Here is a 16,599-nt window from a genome sequence, read left to right on the forward strand (position 1 = left end):
ACTTCCTGAGACATATCCTCATAATAGCTACTGTTATTGTGAGATATACATCATGTGTGCTTTGTAAATACTTAACGACAAAAGGGAAAATAGGAGTAGGTAGGGGCAATATCTGTAACATTCTGGAAACTGACATAGCCCAAAAAACAAACTGACCTCTGACAAACTGTCTTCTAATTCAGTGTCAGTGAACAAATATTGGTGTGGAGAGAGCATAGGTCTGACTCTATATCTCATCTTTATTTCATAATTCATATGAAGAATATAAAATGAAAATCCTTTCTTAAATTGTAACCAAGCTTCCTTAGAATTGAATATGCAGTCACAAGCTGAGTAAACACACTAATGATAACTGAAAAAAGAACTACAATACTCAGTAAAAATATGTCAAGCTAGGATAGCAAAGATCATATACTGTTAAAAAATTAAAAGAGAAGCAGATAATAAACCTTCCATAGCTTTGGGTAGTGAATGAATTCTTAAACATACTAGGGATAATGGCAATTACAAAAGACAAGACAGATAATTTTGATTACATAAAATTAAAAAACTTTTACATAAAATTAATGAATCTAGGACAAAAAAGGAAGCAGTAAACTGGGTAAAAATCTTTGTATCAAATCTCTGATAAGGGCTTTGTGTTTAAGATATATAGAAAACTAATACAAATTTATACATCAAGTCAACAAGCATTTATTAAAAATCTATTATGTGCCAGGCACTGTACCAAGTACTGGAAATACAAAGAGAGGTAAAAAATAGTCCCTGCTCTCAAGGAGCTCATAGATATATAGCTCAGAGGGCACAGGGTAAATTGAATGTGAAGGGAATGATATCTAAAAATATAAAATCAAATTAAGGGATGAGAGAGGAATATATTGAGAGAAGGAGAAAGGGAGAGATAGAATGGGGTAAATTATCTCACATAAAAGTGGCAAGAAAAATCAGTTCTGTTGGGAGGGAAGAGGGGGCAGGTGAGAGCGAATGAGCAAATCTTGCTCTCATTGGATTTGACCTGAGGAAGGAATAACATACACACTCAATTGGGTATCTTACCCCACAGGAAAGGAGGAGGAAGGAGATAAAAAGGGGGATACGACAGAAGGGAGGGCAGAGCAGGGGAGCAGATAATCAAAAGCAAATGCTTTTGAAAAGGGACAGGATCAAGGGAGAAAACTGAATAAAGGGGGATAAGATAGGAAGGAGCAAAATATAATTAGTCTTTCACAACATGAGTATTGTGGAAGGGTTTTACATAATGATATACGTGTGATCTATGTTGAATTGCTTGCCTTCTTAGGGAGGGTGGATGGGGAGGGAAGAGGGGAGAGAATTTGGAACTCAAAGTTTTAAAAGCAGATGTTCAAAAAGAAAAGTTTTTACATGCAACTAGGAAATAAGATATACAGGCAATGGGGCATAGAAATCTATCTTACCCTAAAAGAAAGTAAGGGAAAAGGGGATGGAGGAAGTGGGGTGATGGAAGGGAAGGCTGACTGGGGAATGGGGCAATCAGAATATATGCCATCTTGGAGTGACAGGAGGGTAGAAATGGGGAGAAAATTTGTAATTTAAACTCTTGTGGAAATCAATGCTGAAAACTAAAAATATTAAATAAATAAATAATGATTTTGGAAAAAAGAGAAAAAAAAAGAATTAACAGGACTTGTCAATTGATTGGATATAGGAGGAGGGACAATGATGGGAGTCCAGGAAGATATCTGAATTGTGAGCCTGGGTGACTGGAAGGATGGTGACAGCTTTTACCATAGTAGGGAAGTTGGGAAGAGGGAAAGGCTTGAGGGGAAAAGACAATCAATGTCATTTTGGAAATGTTGAGTTAATTATGTCTACAGCACATCCAGTTTGAGATGCCCAATAGGCAGCTGGAGATGGAGGAGTTATGGTCAGGAGAGATGTTAGGGTTAGATAAAGAGAACTGAGAATCTTTTGCATAGAGATGATACTTAAATCCATGACAGCTGATAAGATCAAACAAAATAGTGTAAAGAGAGAAGAGGACCCAGCATAGAGAAATGAGGGGCACCCAGGGTCATCAGAAACAACTATAATATATATATATATATATGTGTGTGTATATACGTATACATATGTGTATATATATATGTATATATGTATACATATGTATATACATATATATAATATAAAATAACAATATAAAATATAAAATTCTTAACATATCACTAAAAATTTAGTGTAAAAGAACCCCCAATAAACAACAGCATAAGCTATATAGGTGTATATTTCCACATTTATAGTACAAAGATAATGTTGTTTTATGAGGTATTTTCAACTATCCAAGGTTGCTTCCTGAGAATATTTTTACAAATTTTGCTCATCTGTTAAAGGCATGGTTTGAAATTGAATGTCCACTTTTCTTGCCAAGAAAATACTTTGCAAACAAGTAAGTTAGCCAAAATTCACATCTGCATACATGTAGAAATATGGCATTTCCTTATTTTTGGTAATATGTGGTAAAATCTACGATATTTGTAAGCTTCATATAGTATTTTACACCTAGTTAACCAGTAGTTTTGTCATAAGTACAGTCATACATCCTGTAAAATAGGTCACCCATTGCTGAAATTAAAATCAGTGTGCTCTGAATGAAGATAGTATATACGCATGGCTCACTTAGTAATTTTCTATGATTCATCTAATAAACGGCATCTAGTTGGATATAACTTACAACATTCAATAAAATATATAACAACAACATGGCTAACTAAATGAAATAAAATATTTTTAGAAGAATATAAAATATTTGAGTTTAAAAGAGACTTCCAATACAAACAACGGATGATAATAAACACATTCATAGCGCTTTATGGTTCAAGGAAAGGTATCCCCATGCGAAGATGAGGAACCTGAAGCTTAGGGAGGTCAAAGGATTTGCTTAGGGTCACTAAGATGGTCAGTTTTGGAGGTGGTTTCTAAACCTACATCTTCCTGATTCCAAGTCCCATTCTTTTCCCACTATTCTACTCAAGAAACTGAGGCTCACTGAGGTTAAGTGACTTGTGCAAGATAACACAGCCACTAAATGGCAAAGCCTAGTACTGACTCCAGGTCTTTTCATGCTAAGCTCAGTAGTGCTTTTAATACTCAAATAATATAAAATACTCCTTCAATTTTTAGTTTATATTGGATAAATAAGATCTTATTTATCTTTTAACTGGTTCCACTAAAAATGGATATTAAAGATATATTCTTTATAAATATGTTCTTTTAATATTCCCTTTTGGAAAATTTCTAAAGTTTTTTTTTCAGATCTAACTCTTCCAACAGATTTTTCAGCTATATTTTCCTTTTTGCTTAACTTACTGCTAGATTTATATAGTTCTGAGAAAGGAACATAAAAATCTTTTAAAATTACTGTTCCATTATTTGTATCTTTTTGTAATTCAGAATCCTCATGAATTTAGATGCTATGCTGTTTGATGCAGATATATTTTTATATATGCAGTACTCATATTTCCATTGTCCTTGGAACATTTAAACATGATTTCCCTGTTTATCTCTAAATTGTAAATATTTATTTCTGCTTTTCTAATAAAATAAAAATAAATAAAATAAAATAAATAACCCTACATAATAACCTGTCTTTGTATCTTTGTATCTAGTGAGCTATTCCCCCCTACCTCTAGCTCTCTGCACTCCAGCCAAAGGGTCCTCTGCATTCCTCTCTGGCTGCAATATTCATCTGCTGTCTCCTGTGCTTTTGCATTGGCTGTATTTCATATGGAGAATGTACTTCCTCTTTGCATCTACCTCAGTCTCTCTAGTCTTTCAAGATGCAGCTCAGACACTACCTTCAGCATGAAGTCCTTCTTGATACTCCCAAAGTACACTGTATTTAACTACTTTGTGAGTGTATGAATATATATAACACATACAATAATACACATATGTTAATTAGCTACATATATATGCTATACAAATATTTTTGATGTACTTGTCTCTTTGATTAGAATGTGAGCTCATTGGAAATAGGATTATTTCATTCTTTATACTTTTATGTCCAAAATCTAGTATAATGCCTGACACATAATGGGTACTTAGTAAATAGTAATTGTTTGTAATACTGTAATTACAATTCCTTCTTTTCTTCTGAATCATCTGATGTATAGTAGATTTTATTCAAGCTTCTCATATTTGTTCTGTATGTATTATTTTTTAGATTTTTTTTCATATACAGAAAATTGCCAGATTTTGTTTTCATGAAGGCAACTGTTAATGAGAAGGCTGGGGCTAAAGTAAGTTGTGGAGAGGGGTTGGTCTGGCCTGAAATAGAATACCATAAGAAAGACTCAACAATGAGGACAGCAGGAGCCAAAGCTGGAAGGTCTGGAGATGAAAAATTCTCTATAGCCCAGTTTCTGAGAGTTTAATTGGCAAAGAGATAATCAAGGAGCAAAGATGGTTTAGGTCAGGGCTGTCTAAAATGTGTTACGCGGCCTGCCTACAAGCATAGAAATTTATATAAATGCTTTAGTAAATGAAGCCGAGCTACCACAGAGCTCTCACTAAAATGGCAAATCAAAATATTTTGTCTATTGTTTCAATAAAAAGATTGGACAGCCCTGGTTTAGGTATTGTATGATTTTGGTATTACTAAGAAAGCTACATGGTGCAGTAGATAGAGAGCTCAGCCTGGAGTCAGAAGACCGGAGTTCAAATATGGCATCAGACACTTACTAGCTGTGTGACTTTGGGAAGGTAACTTAACCATTGTTTGCCTTGGTTTCCTAAACTGTAAAACTGGGATGATAATAATAGCACCTACCTCCCAGGGCTATTGTGAGGATCAAATGAAATAATATTTGTAAAGTGCTTATCACAGTGCCTGGCATTTGGTAGATGCTATATACATGCTTATTCCCTTCCTTCCTATGGTCAAAAATATTTCATTAACCAGGGGCACATCTTTTTATAAACTTCTGTAAACCTAGCTATGCTGGATTTTGGACCACAGACATATATTACAAGCCTTATCATACTGGGAGAACCACCAGTTAGAGCTTATCCTCTGCTGAAGTATTTTTTGAGAAGCCAGGGTCACTGCCATACCACAATGAGACACTGGATTGGAACTTATAGAAGATGAAGTCCATTGTAGTACTCAAATGATAACAGCATTTATATAATGTTTTTTAAGTTTGCAAACATGCTTTACATACATTATCTCATTTGATCCTCACTACAGATCTTCCTATCCCCATTTTACAGATGAGGAAGCTGAGACAAATAGAGCTTAAGTGACTTACCCAGGGTCAAAGAGATAATAATTGTCTGGGGAAGGATTTGAATTTAGGTCTTCCTGACTCCACGTCTAGTACTGTGCCATCTGGATAGACATTTATATTTTAATATAGGTTTATCTTACTTTATAGAATAAATTTGTTTCAGCAAAATTAGGGACGAATTTAATTTATCCTCTAAATTATTTTTTTACCCATGCCTTAGGGGGTAGGTATTATGTTTTATTCATTTTTGCATTCCCCTCAGTACCTAGCACAGTGCCTTGTCTAAATGAAATTCTCAATAAATGATTACTGATCAAATTACTGAATGAATGAATTGGCTTCCTATCTCAGGACAATAGTTTCCTCATATGAAAAATGAAGGGGGTAGACTGGATGACCTCTAAGTTTCCTTCCATTTATGGATACTATAATCCTTATTAAATGGCAAAGCCTTTCCTCACATCTATTAAACACTGAAGCTTAATTTATCTGGTATAAGCAAGGAATATTCTATAATGTCAGTTTAGCAGATAATTAAGACATTAAAACATTTAAATCATTTCTATGGAAATTTTACTTATTATGGAATTCAAAAAACTTTAAAGTGTATTTGTTGTAGTTGCTGTTCAGTCATTTCAGTCATGTCTGACTCTTCATGATCTCAGAAGTCTTCTGGACTTCAGGCCAAGTACCCTATCCACTCTGCCACCTAGCTGCTACACATTTTATTATACAGAGATTATTAAAGTAGATGAATGATCATTAAATATTTAAGTAGAATCTTGTTAAGTAGAGTATTTTAAATACAATTAAATTTAAATACAATTAAACCTTTTTTTGATAGAGGATCATCATGATAAATACCATATAAACACATTATGATAAACGTGATAATGGAGTGAAGTCTTTAGATGTTATTGAGTGTTTAATATTAGTTGCCTCCATATTAACTAGTTTCAAATTTCTGTGACTAGTTTTATAGTTTTTCAATTTTCTTCCTCATTATATGGATATAGAGTGTTACTTCTTATGTCTGTTATCTAGCTAATCTGCTACTTCTACTCCATGTTAATAAACCAAAAAGGCTGTCATAACCAAACTTTAGTTGGTGATAAAAAGGGGCCAGATCCAGAATAACAGGGACATGGAGACCAGTCATATCTAGGGTTAGCAAGTGGGGATATTGCTAGTGACAGAAAACACAAGAAAGTCCAGGAATGTAGGTAGTTAGCTTAAGTGGTAAAATGTAGAAATCATGAAAGACAGATAGAATATGGCATTAGTGAGGTTACCTGCAAAAAACGAAGAAAACAAACCTGGGAGGCAGTTGGCATAATGGATTTCAAGAAGCGACCAGTGAGGAACCACAGTAAAAACTCTGACACTAAATACTGTGTAGTAATCATAATAATAATAAAATTTGGTCCCAAAGAAAGGAGAAAATTCACCTCCTTCCCTTCATAACAGTGATAGAAGACTACTAGGGTAGAACAATGCATATTCTGCCAGACTTGGTTGATATTACAATTAGTTTTGCTAGACTATTTTTTTCCTTTTTATTCTTTGTTAAAAGAGATGGCTGTCTGGGGAGTGGAAAAGGGAACCATCTATTTGGAAATAAATATAATGTAAAAACTGCTCATAAAATTGAAAAGGAAAAAAATTCTCTTGATTTTGGGGTTGAACCGGTTTGAATCAGAGGGGAATTAACCTAGAAAGAGCAATTTAAAGGCTCCCAGTTTCTAGTAATAGAGATATAATAGCATTGGTAACAAAGATAAGATAGAATTAAAAAAGCCTGGTGCAGAGGGTCCTCTCCAGTGGCTTAAAGTGATTTTATAACAAGTACATTTCAGTTATGCACACACGCACATATACCAGTTTATACCAAGTTTATATTTATGATCCAGGAGGTTAAGATATCTGGAAATTGAATTTGGAAAAGTAGTTTTTAATCCCCACAAAGTAATGCCTAAATGGTACTGTGTACCTTATGGAAGCTAAACAATGACAATTGTTTCTACCTGGGGTGACGGAGCTGAATGTGTCTTTCCTTCTTGTGGGCCCTGAGTTCAGGTCACTTATGTTGATATTTGTGCTCTGTCACCTTGATAATGGGCATATGTAGTTAGAAGGTTCTAGTTGGCACCTTGGTCCCTGTTTAAGGTGGGAGGGAGCCATGTTAGGTAGATAGAAGCTGCCACCCAATCAGCAAATTTAAAAAGAGAAACAACTTCTGCTTTCTCTCACTTTCTTAATTCAAATGTGTCAGACCCTACTAGCTCTTCCTTGAACTTCCAACAAATTGTGGAGGTCTCTTTTTTCTTTTCCCTTCCCCAGTAGCAACAATTATAGTAGCACAGATCTTGTAGGAAAAGTGTGTGTGTCCTGATAACCCTTGGATTGAATCTCAAGTCCCTAGCTTCCTCTTCTGCTTTATATTTCTTTATCTGAGAAAAGGTGACTGAATAGCACTCCTGAGATGAATGTTTCCAGACTTAGTGACTACCTTGTGAGCTGAAAATGTCCAGAGCCATTGGGAGGTCTGAGTGTTGGCAGCAATAGATGTTTCCTGTAGCTATATTCTTCTCAGAGTAGATGTCCACTGACACCAGGATGAGCCTTGCATGTTTGCCAGAAGATACTGATCTTTAGTGAGTTACGTGAACAATACAGGCCTAAGGTGAAAGTGAAATAATTGGTTGTCCTACAAAGTGGTTCATATTTTATTTATTAACCACCCAGACAAAAATAATTGGAGTGAAGGGTTACTGGTTCATGTTTTAAGTATTTGTCAATAAACACTTATGAGTATATTTTCTTGGTGGTAGAGAAAATACATAGCTATTCTACATCTTTTATTTACTATTTTGTACATAAAAGTAACTTTTATAGACTTTTCTAAATGAGATTCAATCCCTTTGGGGAAAACCCTATACAAGTCAAACCTAAACTTTGTTTAAGGAGGTTTTCCTGTAATAACTCCAAGTAGGGGCATAAGGCATAAATCAGAGCACATGGAAAAAACCTGCTCTCACCCGATCTGGGTGAATACCAAGCAGAAGGCTCCTGTAGGCAACTATGTAGTGCAGTGGATAGAATACTGCACTTGGGAGTTAGGAAGGCCTGAGTGCAAACCTGGCCTCAGGCACTTAGCTGAATGATTCTGGGCAAGTCACTTAACGTTTATTTGCCTTAATTTCCTCATTTTTACAAATGAGGGCAATGATAGCACCTATCTCTAGGGTTATTGTGAGGATCAAAGTAGATAATGTTTGTAAAGTGCTTTATAAACCTTAAAGTTCTATATGATTGCTAGCTATTATTACCTTAGCAGAGCTTGAAAATATGGCAAAGTACTCAATTTGCTCAATATGAAAGTATATTATAGTAAAAAGAAATTTAATTCTAGTTCATAATTACTTCATAAATTACAAATTGAGAATCTCTTAAGGGAGAAAAGGTTAATAGTTTATATTATCTCTGAGGTTTCCAGTTATGACTTCTTATACAACAGATCTATACATCAAGTTCACTTGGATAGCTTACCTTTTCCAACGTTAACTCTGTTTCAGCTGCATGCGTCATTTTCAATTCTAACTTCATCTTTTCTGAGTCAGCCTTCAATTTATTCACAATAGTCTCATGGTCTCTGGCTGTTCGTTGTTTTTCCTCTTCCCGAAGAAGTCCTAGCTCTACAAGCTGCTGTTTCCGTTGAGAGTTTACTTGAATCAACTCTTCTCTCAATTTGTGAACTTGAGCTTCCATATCAGAGATAATCTATTTTTTTAAAGGAAAGGACTCTTATTAGAAATTGTATTTCTGAAAAAATTCTTTCTTAAGTATTATCAAGATAAATGGAAACGATGTCTCATTTTCCTTCTTTCCACCTATACCTCTTAGCAATATATGCTAAGTCTTAAGGAAATCTCCCAATTATTCATATTACTACACTAATTTATTTCTTCCATTTTGGATGGCAACACCCTGCCAAAACTTCCTGAAGGAATCAGCAGAGTGATCATGAGATTAGGCATGATGTTCTTTCAACAGACATGGAATAAATTACAATTTTTCCATGCAGGAACCAGGGCAAGATGCTAGATAGCAATAATGAAAACTTGAAATATCAAGATTAGGATTAATTTAGGAGATTAGGAACTATAGAATAAAATGATAAAAGCCCTTATTCTCGTCACCATAACTATAACAAGGAATACATGATTTAATTTAGAATTAAAATACTCCATTTTGTTATTTTGTATCTTAAAGAATCCAATCATTTCCACATGAAATTTCTGAATTGTAGACACTTCCAGTTGAATCTACTAGATTAGAATCGACAAGCACTATAGGGCATCTTGTCTCAAACAAACAGAAGAGATCTACTGATCTGTTGTACAAGGATAGTGGAGTAATCCATTTCATGCCTGCCTCTGCAGATAATGTAGCCTTGCAATTGGTTTTACTGTTGTGCTAAAATGGTTTGAAACTGATGACTCTGCCTTCCATTTTCTGGTGGAGATGGCCTCACAGATGTGCCTAATATTATTTCTATCCATTTGTTTCTCTATTCTAGACATTTAGGGATGAATATTTCCATAAAAATAAAGTACAGCAAAACAGTCCCGTCTATTCCTCTTGTTTTAACATGATGATTTACTTGTTTCTAAACTCAAGTATAAAGAATATCAATATAGCACGGCAAATGGAGAGGAAAGGTTGGCCGATTTCAAGGAAAAATCTACCATTGTTAAATCAGCACATGATTTTACAGAGGGGTACAAATCTTATATAATATTAAGCTGATACTGACTATGGCTAATTAAACTAAGAAGAACATAATGTAGAGGCTCAAATTTTACAGTAAAGAAAAAATATTATTTATGAAATGTCTAAAAACTAATATGTTGATTTTTCAATATAATTATTAGGAAAAAACAACACAAGTCACTATTCTAGGCTTTCTAACAATAGCAATTAAAGTGAACATTATTTAGTTAAGTGTTTTTATTCTCATTTTTTTCTTCAAAAAAAGAATTTTTAAAAGAATTTTTCTTTAGAAATCATAAATTCTTTAAAAACGTTTGTAAAAATTTTAAACAGTATTTTATCATTTCAATTACATGGAAAGATAATTTTTAACATTCATTATTTTATAAAATTTTGAGCTCCAAATTCTTCTCCCTCCATCTCTCCCCTCTTTCTTCCCTAAGATGGTGGGCAATTTGATATAAGTTATATATGTATAGCAATCACGTAAAACATATTTCCATATTAGTCATGTTCATACATACTGAATTTAACCAAATGAGCTTTTTCAAATAGAAAGCGAAATTTGGCACCCCACCAACAAACTGAAGGACAATTAAAAATTAAAGAGATGAAGTTAAGTGAAAGAGATGAAAGCTGAAAACTGGTCTAAAAAGCTACCAGTCTGCATTTATAGGGGGAATTTCTCCATGAGATCTACTTATCATTGAGATTTCAGGTTAATCAATTAATGAACTAATGAATAAGCATTAAATGCCTACTATGTTCTAGGCAATGTGGTAGGTGCTAGTGATAAAAAGATAAAAGTGAAATAGTCTCTGCTCTCAAGAGCCTGGGAGACTGTGAGTTTTGTCATCATCATTATTATTTTTACACATCAATAATAATTTCCTAACTAATATTAGTTCTATATATTGTGCTGTCTCTATATGAATCACTCAGTCATTTAGAAGAAAATTATCACCAGCTTTCTTCTCTTATTCTTTTATCCCCATCCTCATCAACATTACTCCAAATTCTTGAGGAGACCAGTAAGATGGCTGTAGGAGGAGGAAGAAGCATTATACCCTAGTTCTCCCCATAATTCTGACAGAAACCTAGAAAGCATAAGCACTGGACTGTGATCATAGGAAAATCTAGCGAAAAATCCCAGTGAGTTATTTTACCAGCCTAGGTCACCACTGACAGAGGTCTGCAGGCACTGTGGACATTCTAGCTAGGAAGGTACCCTGCAGCACCTTCCAGTACCTGGCCTGAATTGGGGCCTGTGGTTATGTGTTAGTACAACAAGCAGTCCTAATTCCAGCCTTACACTTTGTAGAAAGGAGGAACAGGAATGAATTGCCAGCTCTGCCACTCATCACTCTGAGGTGGATTGCAGAACCAGTATGGACTGAGGGGGGACCCAGTATTAGGAGGTAGCTAACCTATGGGTGCACAGTGGCAAAGAACAGTTGATGGATCAGGGTTATATATTTGGAAAGGCATAGAAACAGGAGAGAGCAATTACTGAGTGACTTTGATATTCAGCACCTAGTTTGGCCTGGGACCTGGAACACAGTAACCAGTGCAGGAAAGACTAAGGGAGCACTAGCAATTCTGTCACTGTGAACCCAAAACACCTTCTAGCTAGCTGACAAGGGGCTGAGCCAGCAAGAGTCTAGTGGAACTTCAACCCAGGGTAAGCCTATGGTTGTATAATCCAAACCCAAACAAGGGTCAACAGTTAAACTGTACTCTAGATCTGACAGATAGGGATGTATTAAACACTTTCAAGATCCTTGGACTGAACAAGCACTGAGGTCCTTGAAGAACACAGTCCCTGATTCTGAGAGAAATCATCAACAGAACTAAAGAGAATACAATTCAGGACAAAATAAGGTCCAGCCTTTTCCTGCAAAGGTACAAAAAGCTTAGGCAGTGAAGCAGGAAAATTGTTTAAATTATGACCAAATTCTCTTTCATCACCTTCTTTGTCAAGGTGAGGTGGAGAATGAGAGGAAAAGAGGACAAAATGGGTGGAAATATACAATTAACAATAACAAATGTGAAATGAATGGGATAAATTCACTAATAAAATGCAAGACTATAGAAGAATGGATTTTAAAAGCCAAATATAAGTTGTTTTATTAAATAAATATATTTGTAGTATAAATATACAGAGTTAAAATAGGAGCAGAAGTAAAACTGACTGTTGTTTCAGGTGAAATTTAAAAAGTAGTGGTAGCAATCATGATTTTATATGATGCAACAGTATAAATAGACATTAAAAACAAATAAGGGTAGATCCAAGTCCAAACCCTGTTTTAGGCTTTTTTCACTTATACAGAATTCTGCTGTTTGGGCTGTTCTTAAAGAGATTCATATTAAAAAGATTCCAAACTGATCAAGTTCTCTTAAGAAGTCAAGATCATTTCAGACAAATGCTCTCAAAGGGACCTTTCAGCTCTGAAATTGATTCCCTGTAAGATCATTCTTTAAGAAAAAAAATGAGCGCAAATTCAAGACAATGAAGCATGCTTCTCTTCTCTTTTGTATTTCACTTGAACACTACTTCTTTTTGTCAGATCAAATCAGAAAATTCATAACATTCACATGAAGTTTAAATTCTTTATTTGAACATCATCTGTACATTTTACAGTCACATTGTGTTAGTATCGTCTTGTATGATTTTGGTATTTTCCTAATACACAAGAAGCATACATATTGCTACATTCCTTTAATATAAGAAGAATGCTAAATATATTTTATGAAGGGGATACTTTTAGACTTCATTTGTTTTAAAATTTTAAACCTTCTTTTATAGATTATCTGAGATATATGTATAAATATAAATATACAGAAAGTCATTAAGTTAATTTATTGAAATCATTTGAGGAGTAAACATTTTGGTGCACAAACTATGAATTATTTTTAAACAGATTATACCTTACTTTTTTGTTTTAAGTATCTTTCTTTGAAAATAAAACCATTTCAAATATTAATGTCTTTTTAAATGGACTGCCAGTAGAAGTAATTACTGATGGGTTTCCTAAATGAAGTACTTTTATATCCTAAAGTATCTGAGATACTGTATTTTCAAAGGCATCATCATTCTTTAAAGCCTCTTGCTTTAAAGATCAAAGTCTGTGAGGGCCATAACACTGTACTGTGTATAAGAGTAAGGCCATATATAAAGCAGTTTGATAAATTTTAGCATACAAATGTGATACATCATAAATAAAAACAAGCTTAATGTTTCTCTCTTATGCACTGGAAAAAAAGAAGTAGGAAAAAGAAATGTTTAATTCACCGTAGAAACAAAACAATATCAATACTTAATATAAATGCACTAATGATATAGCATTTCAATACTTAAAGAAAAAGTTAATCAAATTGAAGGGAAAAAATAACCATTAAAAATCTAATGGTTGGAATTTCAATGTACACTTTCAGACATAGACAAAACAAAACAAGAAACTAGAAAGAAGTTAAGGAATTGAATAGAACTTTAGAAAAGTCAGAGATAGAAAAGCACAGATCTCTGATAATTACTGAATAGAAATAGAGAAGAGTTTACATATTTCTTGAGCTTGGCACAGCACCTAACCTGGTCAGAGTGAATAATCCTTTTAATATGCTGTTGTAGCCACTTTGCTAATATTCCATTTAATTTTTTGAATCAATGATCATAAGGCACATTTGCCTTTGATTTTCTTTTTCTACTTTATCGCTGCCTGGCTAAGGTATCAAACCATATTCCTATCAGAAAAAAAGTTTAAATGGATTCCTCCATTTCCTATTTTTGTACCTCCTTTCTTATTTTTGCCAGCATTTTATATAAATTATTTTCCCTCCCTCCCTCACTCTCTCCCTTCTTTCCTTTTTGTCTGAGTCTTCTTGCACAAAATGACTAATATAGAAATGTTTTACATGATTCCATCTGTATAATCTATATCAGATTTCCATCTCAGGGTGGGGGAAAGGAAGAGAGGAAAAGACAGAATTTGGAACACAAAACTTAAAAAACAACAAATGTTAAAAATTATTTTATGTGTAATTGGAGGAAATTAAAATATTAAAAAAGGAAACTAACAAAACAGCCTGATGAAAAAAGAATTTTAACAATTGAAGATGTACTAAACTATCAGAAATTTTTTGTCCATTTATATATATACCAACAAAAACATAACTTAGATGAAATGGAATGATATTTAAAAAACACAAAATACATTGATTAGCAGTATAAGAAGCCATTTACTTAGTAATATACAACATTAGAGAAAGATAATAAATAAGCCACAAATGAACTTTCAAAGAAAAAAAAGATCAGAATGATGTAAGTGAATTTTGTCAAATATTCAAATAATAAATAATTATAATTTTATATAAAATGCTGGCAAAAATAGGAAAGGAGGTGCAAAAATAGGAAATGGAGGAATCCATTTAAACTTTTTTCTGGTCTTGATACCTTAGCAAGCCATAGACAATATGGAAAAAGAAAATCAAAGGCAAATGTGCCTTATGATCACTGATTCAAAAAATTAAATGGAATATTAGCAAAAAGGCTACACCAACATATTAAAAGAATTATTCACTCTGACCAGGTAAGAGTTATACTAGCAATATAGGATTGGTTCAATGTAAGGAAAACTATAATCATAATCTATTGCATTAATAACAAAAAGAATGAAAAATTACTACTATATCAATAGGTACCTGTAAAAACGTTTTGATAAAATATAACACTCATTTTTGTTAAAAGCATATAAAGCACAGGAATAAATGAACCTTTCCTAAAGGATGGTGGGAGAGCTTATATCCCCCTGGTTTGGGGAATGATAGGGCAACAGAACCATCTGTCCAGAATAGTACTCTATCTTCCCGCACCGCCCTCTCCATCTTTAAGCCTTTAAAAAACATCAGATACTGACTCAACACAAGCACAGATTTTTTAAAAATGAGTGCAGATTGCACAAGGCCATAAGGTAAAAGACCTGGAACACATCTTGGCCTAGTTCTGTACCTTCAGAAATCATTTGAGACAGGGACTGAGGGCAGTTAAAAGTAAATTCTTTAATAAATGAAAAGGCTGAGGAAGTTGTACTGTCCAGCCCTGGGCATAAATTCAACATCAAATAAGGAAGAGTCAGAAATGAGTGATAGGTGAATATAAGGGAAAACAGACCACCAAAGAAGAAAAAGAAAATTCAGCTCAAAACCTAGGTCACAAGCAGTTAAGTCACTTGGAGAGATAATAAAATTACAAGGAAAGATGAGTAAACTGACATCCAAAACATTACTATTGTTTCTAAAAATAAACTGCAGACAGGAAATATAATTAACACCTGATAAAACACAAATTCATAAGACAGAATGGAACTGAAATAGGATGTGTGTGTACACACATATAGACACATGCAACTTTTTAAAAAGATAGGAATGAAGGAAAAGGAGAAATAGCACTTCAAATGTCAAATCATATTTTTGTTTTGTTTTGAGATGAGATATCTCTCTTACCTGTAAGTAGCCACTTATGGGCCAGATTTCAATACTGACCAACAGGGAAGCTTTAACCTGTTCCTACTTGGGATGGTTTGCACTTCACTAGGGAGCTTGGTGGTCCTCTGCTCCTGGGAGCTCAACATATTGGGGCCATATATGTGATTGGTGCATATATCTGACTGGCTTTCACCCTACTACATCGCAGAACTCCCAAATTCAATTGATATACTAACAAGAGCCTCTCCAGCAGCAGGGATCACAGTTATATGTCATCATGCCTAAACCACCAACACTATATTATAAAGCACCAATCATCAAAGCATTTATTATTGGTTAAAACTAGAGAAGTAGATAAATGAAACACATTAGAGAAGGGAAAATCAGAAATAACAGAACTCAGTAATCCAGCGTTTAATAAACCCTGAAACTTATATTACTAGGAAAGATTCTCTATTTGATAAAAACTATTGGGAAAACTAGAAAGCAGTATGGCTAGGCTTAGACCAACATCTTAAATCACATTTTACAATAAGTATAAAAACAGTTACATGAAATGAATGTTAAATATGATATAATAAAAAAATTAAAAGAGAAGCAGATCATAAACCTTTCACAGCTATGGGTAGAAGATACATTCTTAGCCAAAATATAGGGGCAATTATAAAAGACAAAATAGTCAATTTTGATTTTATAAAACTGAAAACCTTTTGCATAAGCAAAATTAATGCATCTAAGATAAGAGAAAAAGTCAACTGGGAAAAAAATCTTTGCATCAAATATATCTTATAAATGATTGGAAACTGAGATATAAAAACTAACAAAACATATGGGATCAAAAGTAATTCCCCAGTAGAAAAGTGGTCAAAAAACACGAACAGATGCAATGGCAAGTAAAGTAGGACTTTTTGTTGTCTTTTGTTTTGGAGTGCTTCTCAGCACTAAGGCAATCAAGTGCCTTTGAGTCTTGCCTTTGTTTCAATCAAGAGTCTTTGATTGAATCGGGAGTCTTTGATGGCCTGCTTAAGCCACAGGAAGGCTTAGGTCACATGGGTTTGAGTCACATGGTTATGATGCC

The 16,599-nt window shown here is 34.0% G+C and overlaps 1 protein-coding gene across 2 annotated transcripts in view; it reads right to left on the reverse strand.

The window, feature by feature from the left end:
- CEP112 (centrosomal protein 112) overlaps positions 1 to 16,599 on the reverse strand; it is a 495,213-nt gene that overhangs the window by 190,360 nt on the left and 288,254 nt on the right. For both annotated transcript variants that reach the window (XM_036753261.1, XM_036753260.1), the window contains exon 21: positions 8,817 to 9,047. In XM_036753261.1, the coding sequence (XP_036609156.1) occupies positions 8,817 to 9,047 (231 nt within the window). The remainder of the gene's footprint in view (positions 1 to 8,816; positions 9,048 to 16,599) is intronic.

This window comes from Trichosurus vulpecula, chromosome 4 (assembly GCF_011100635.1).
Source record: "Trichosurus vulpecula isolate mTriVul1 chromosome 4, mTriVul1.pri, whole genome shotgun sequence".
NCBI classification, from domain to species: Eukaryota; Metazoa; Chordata; class Mammalia; order Diprotodontia; family Phalangeridae; genus Trichosurus; species Trichosurus vulpecula.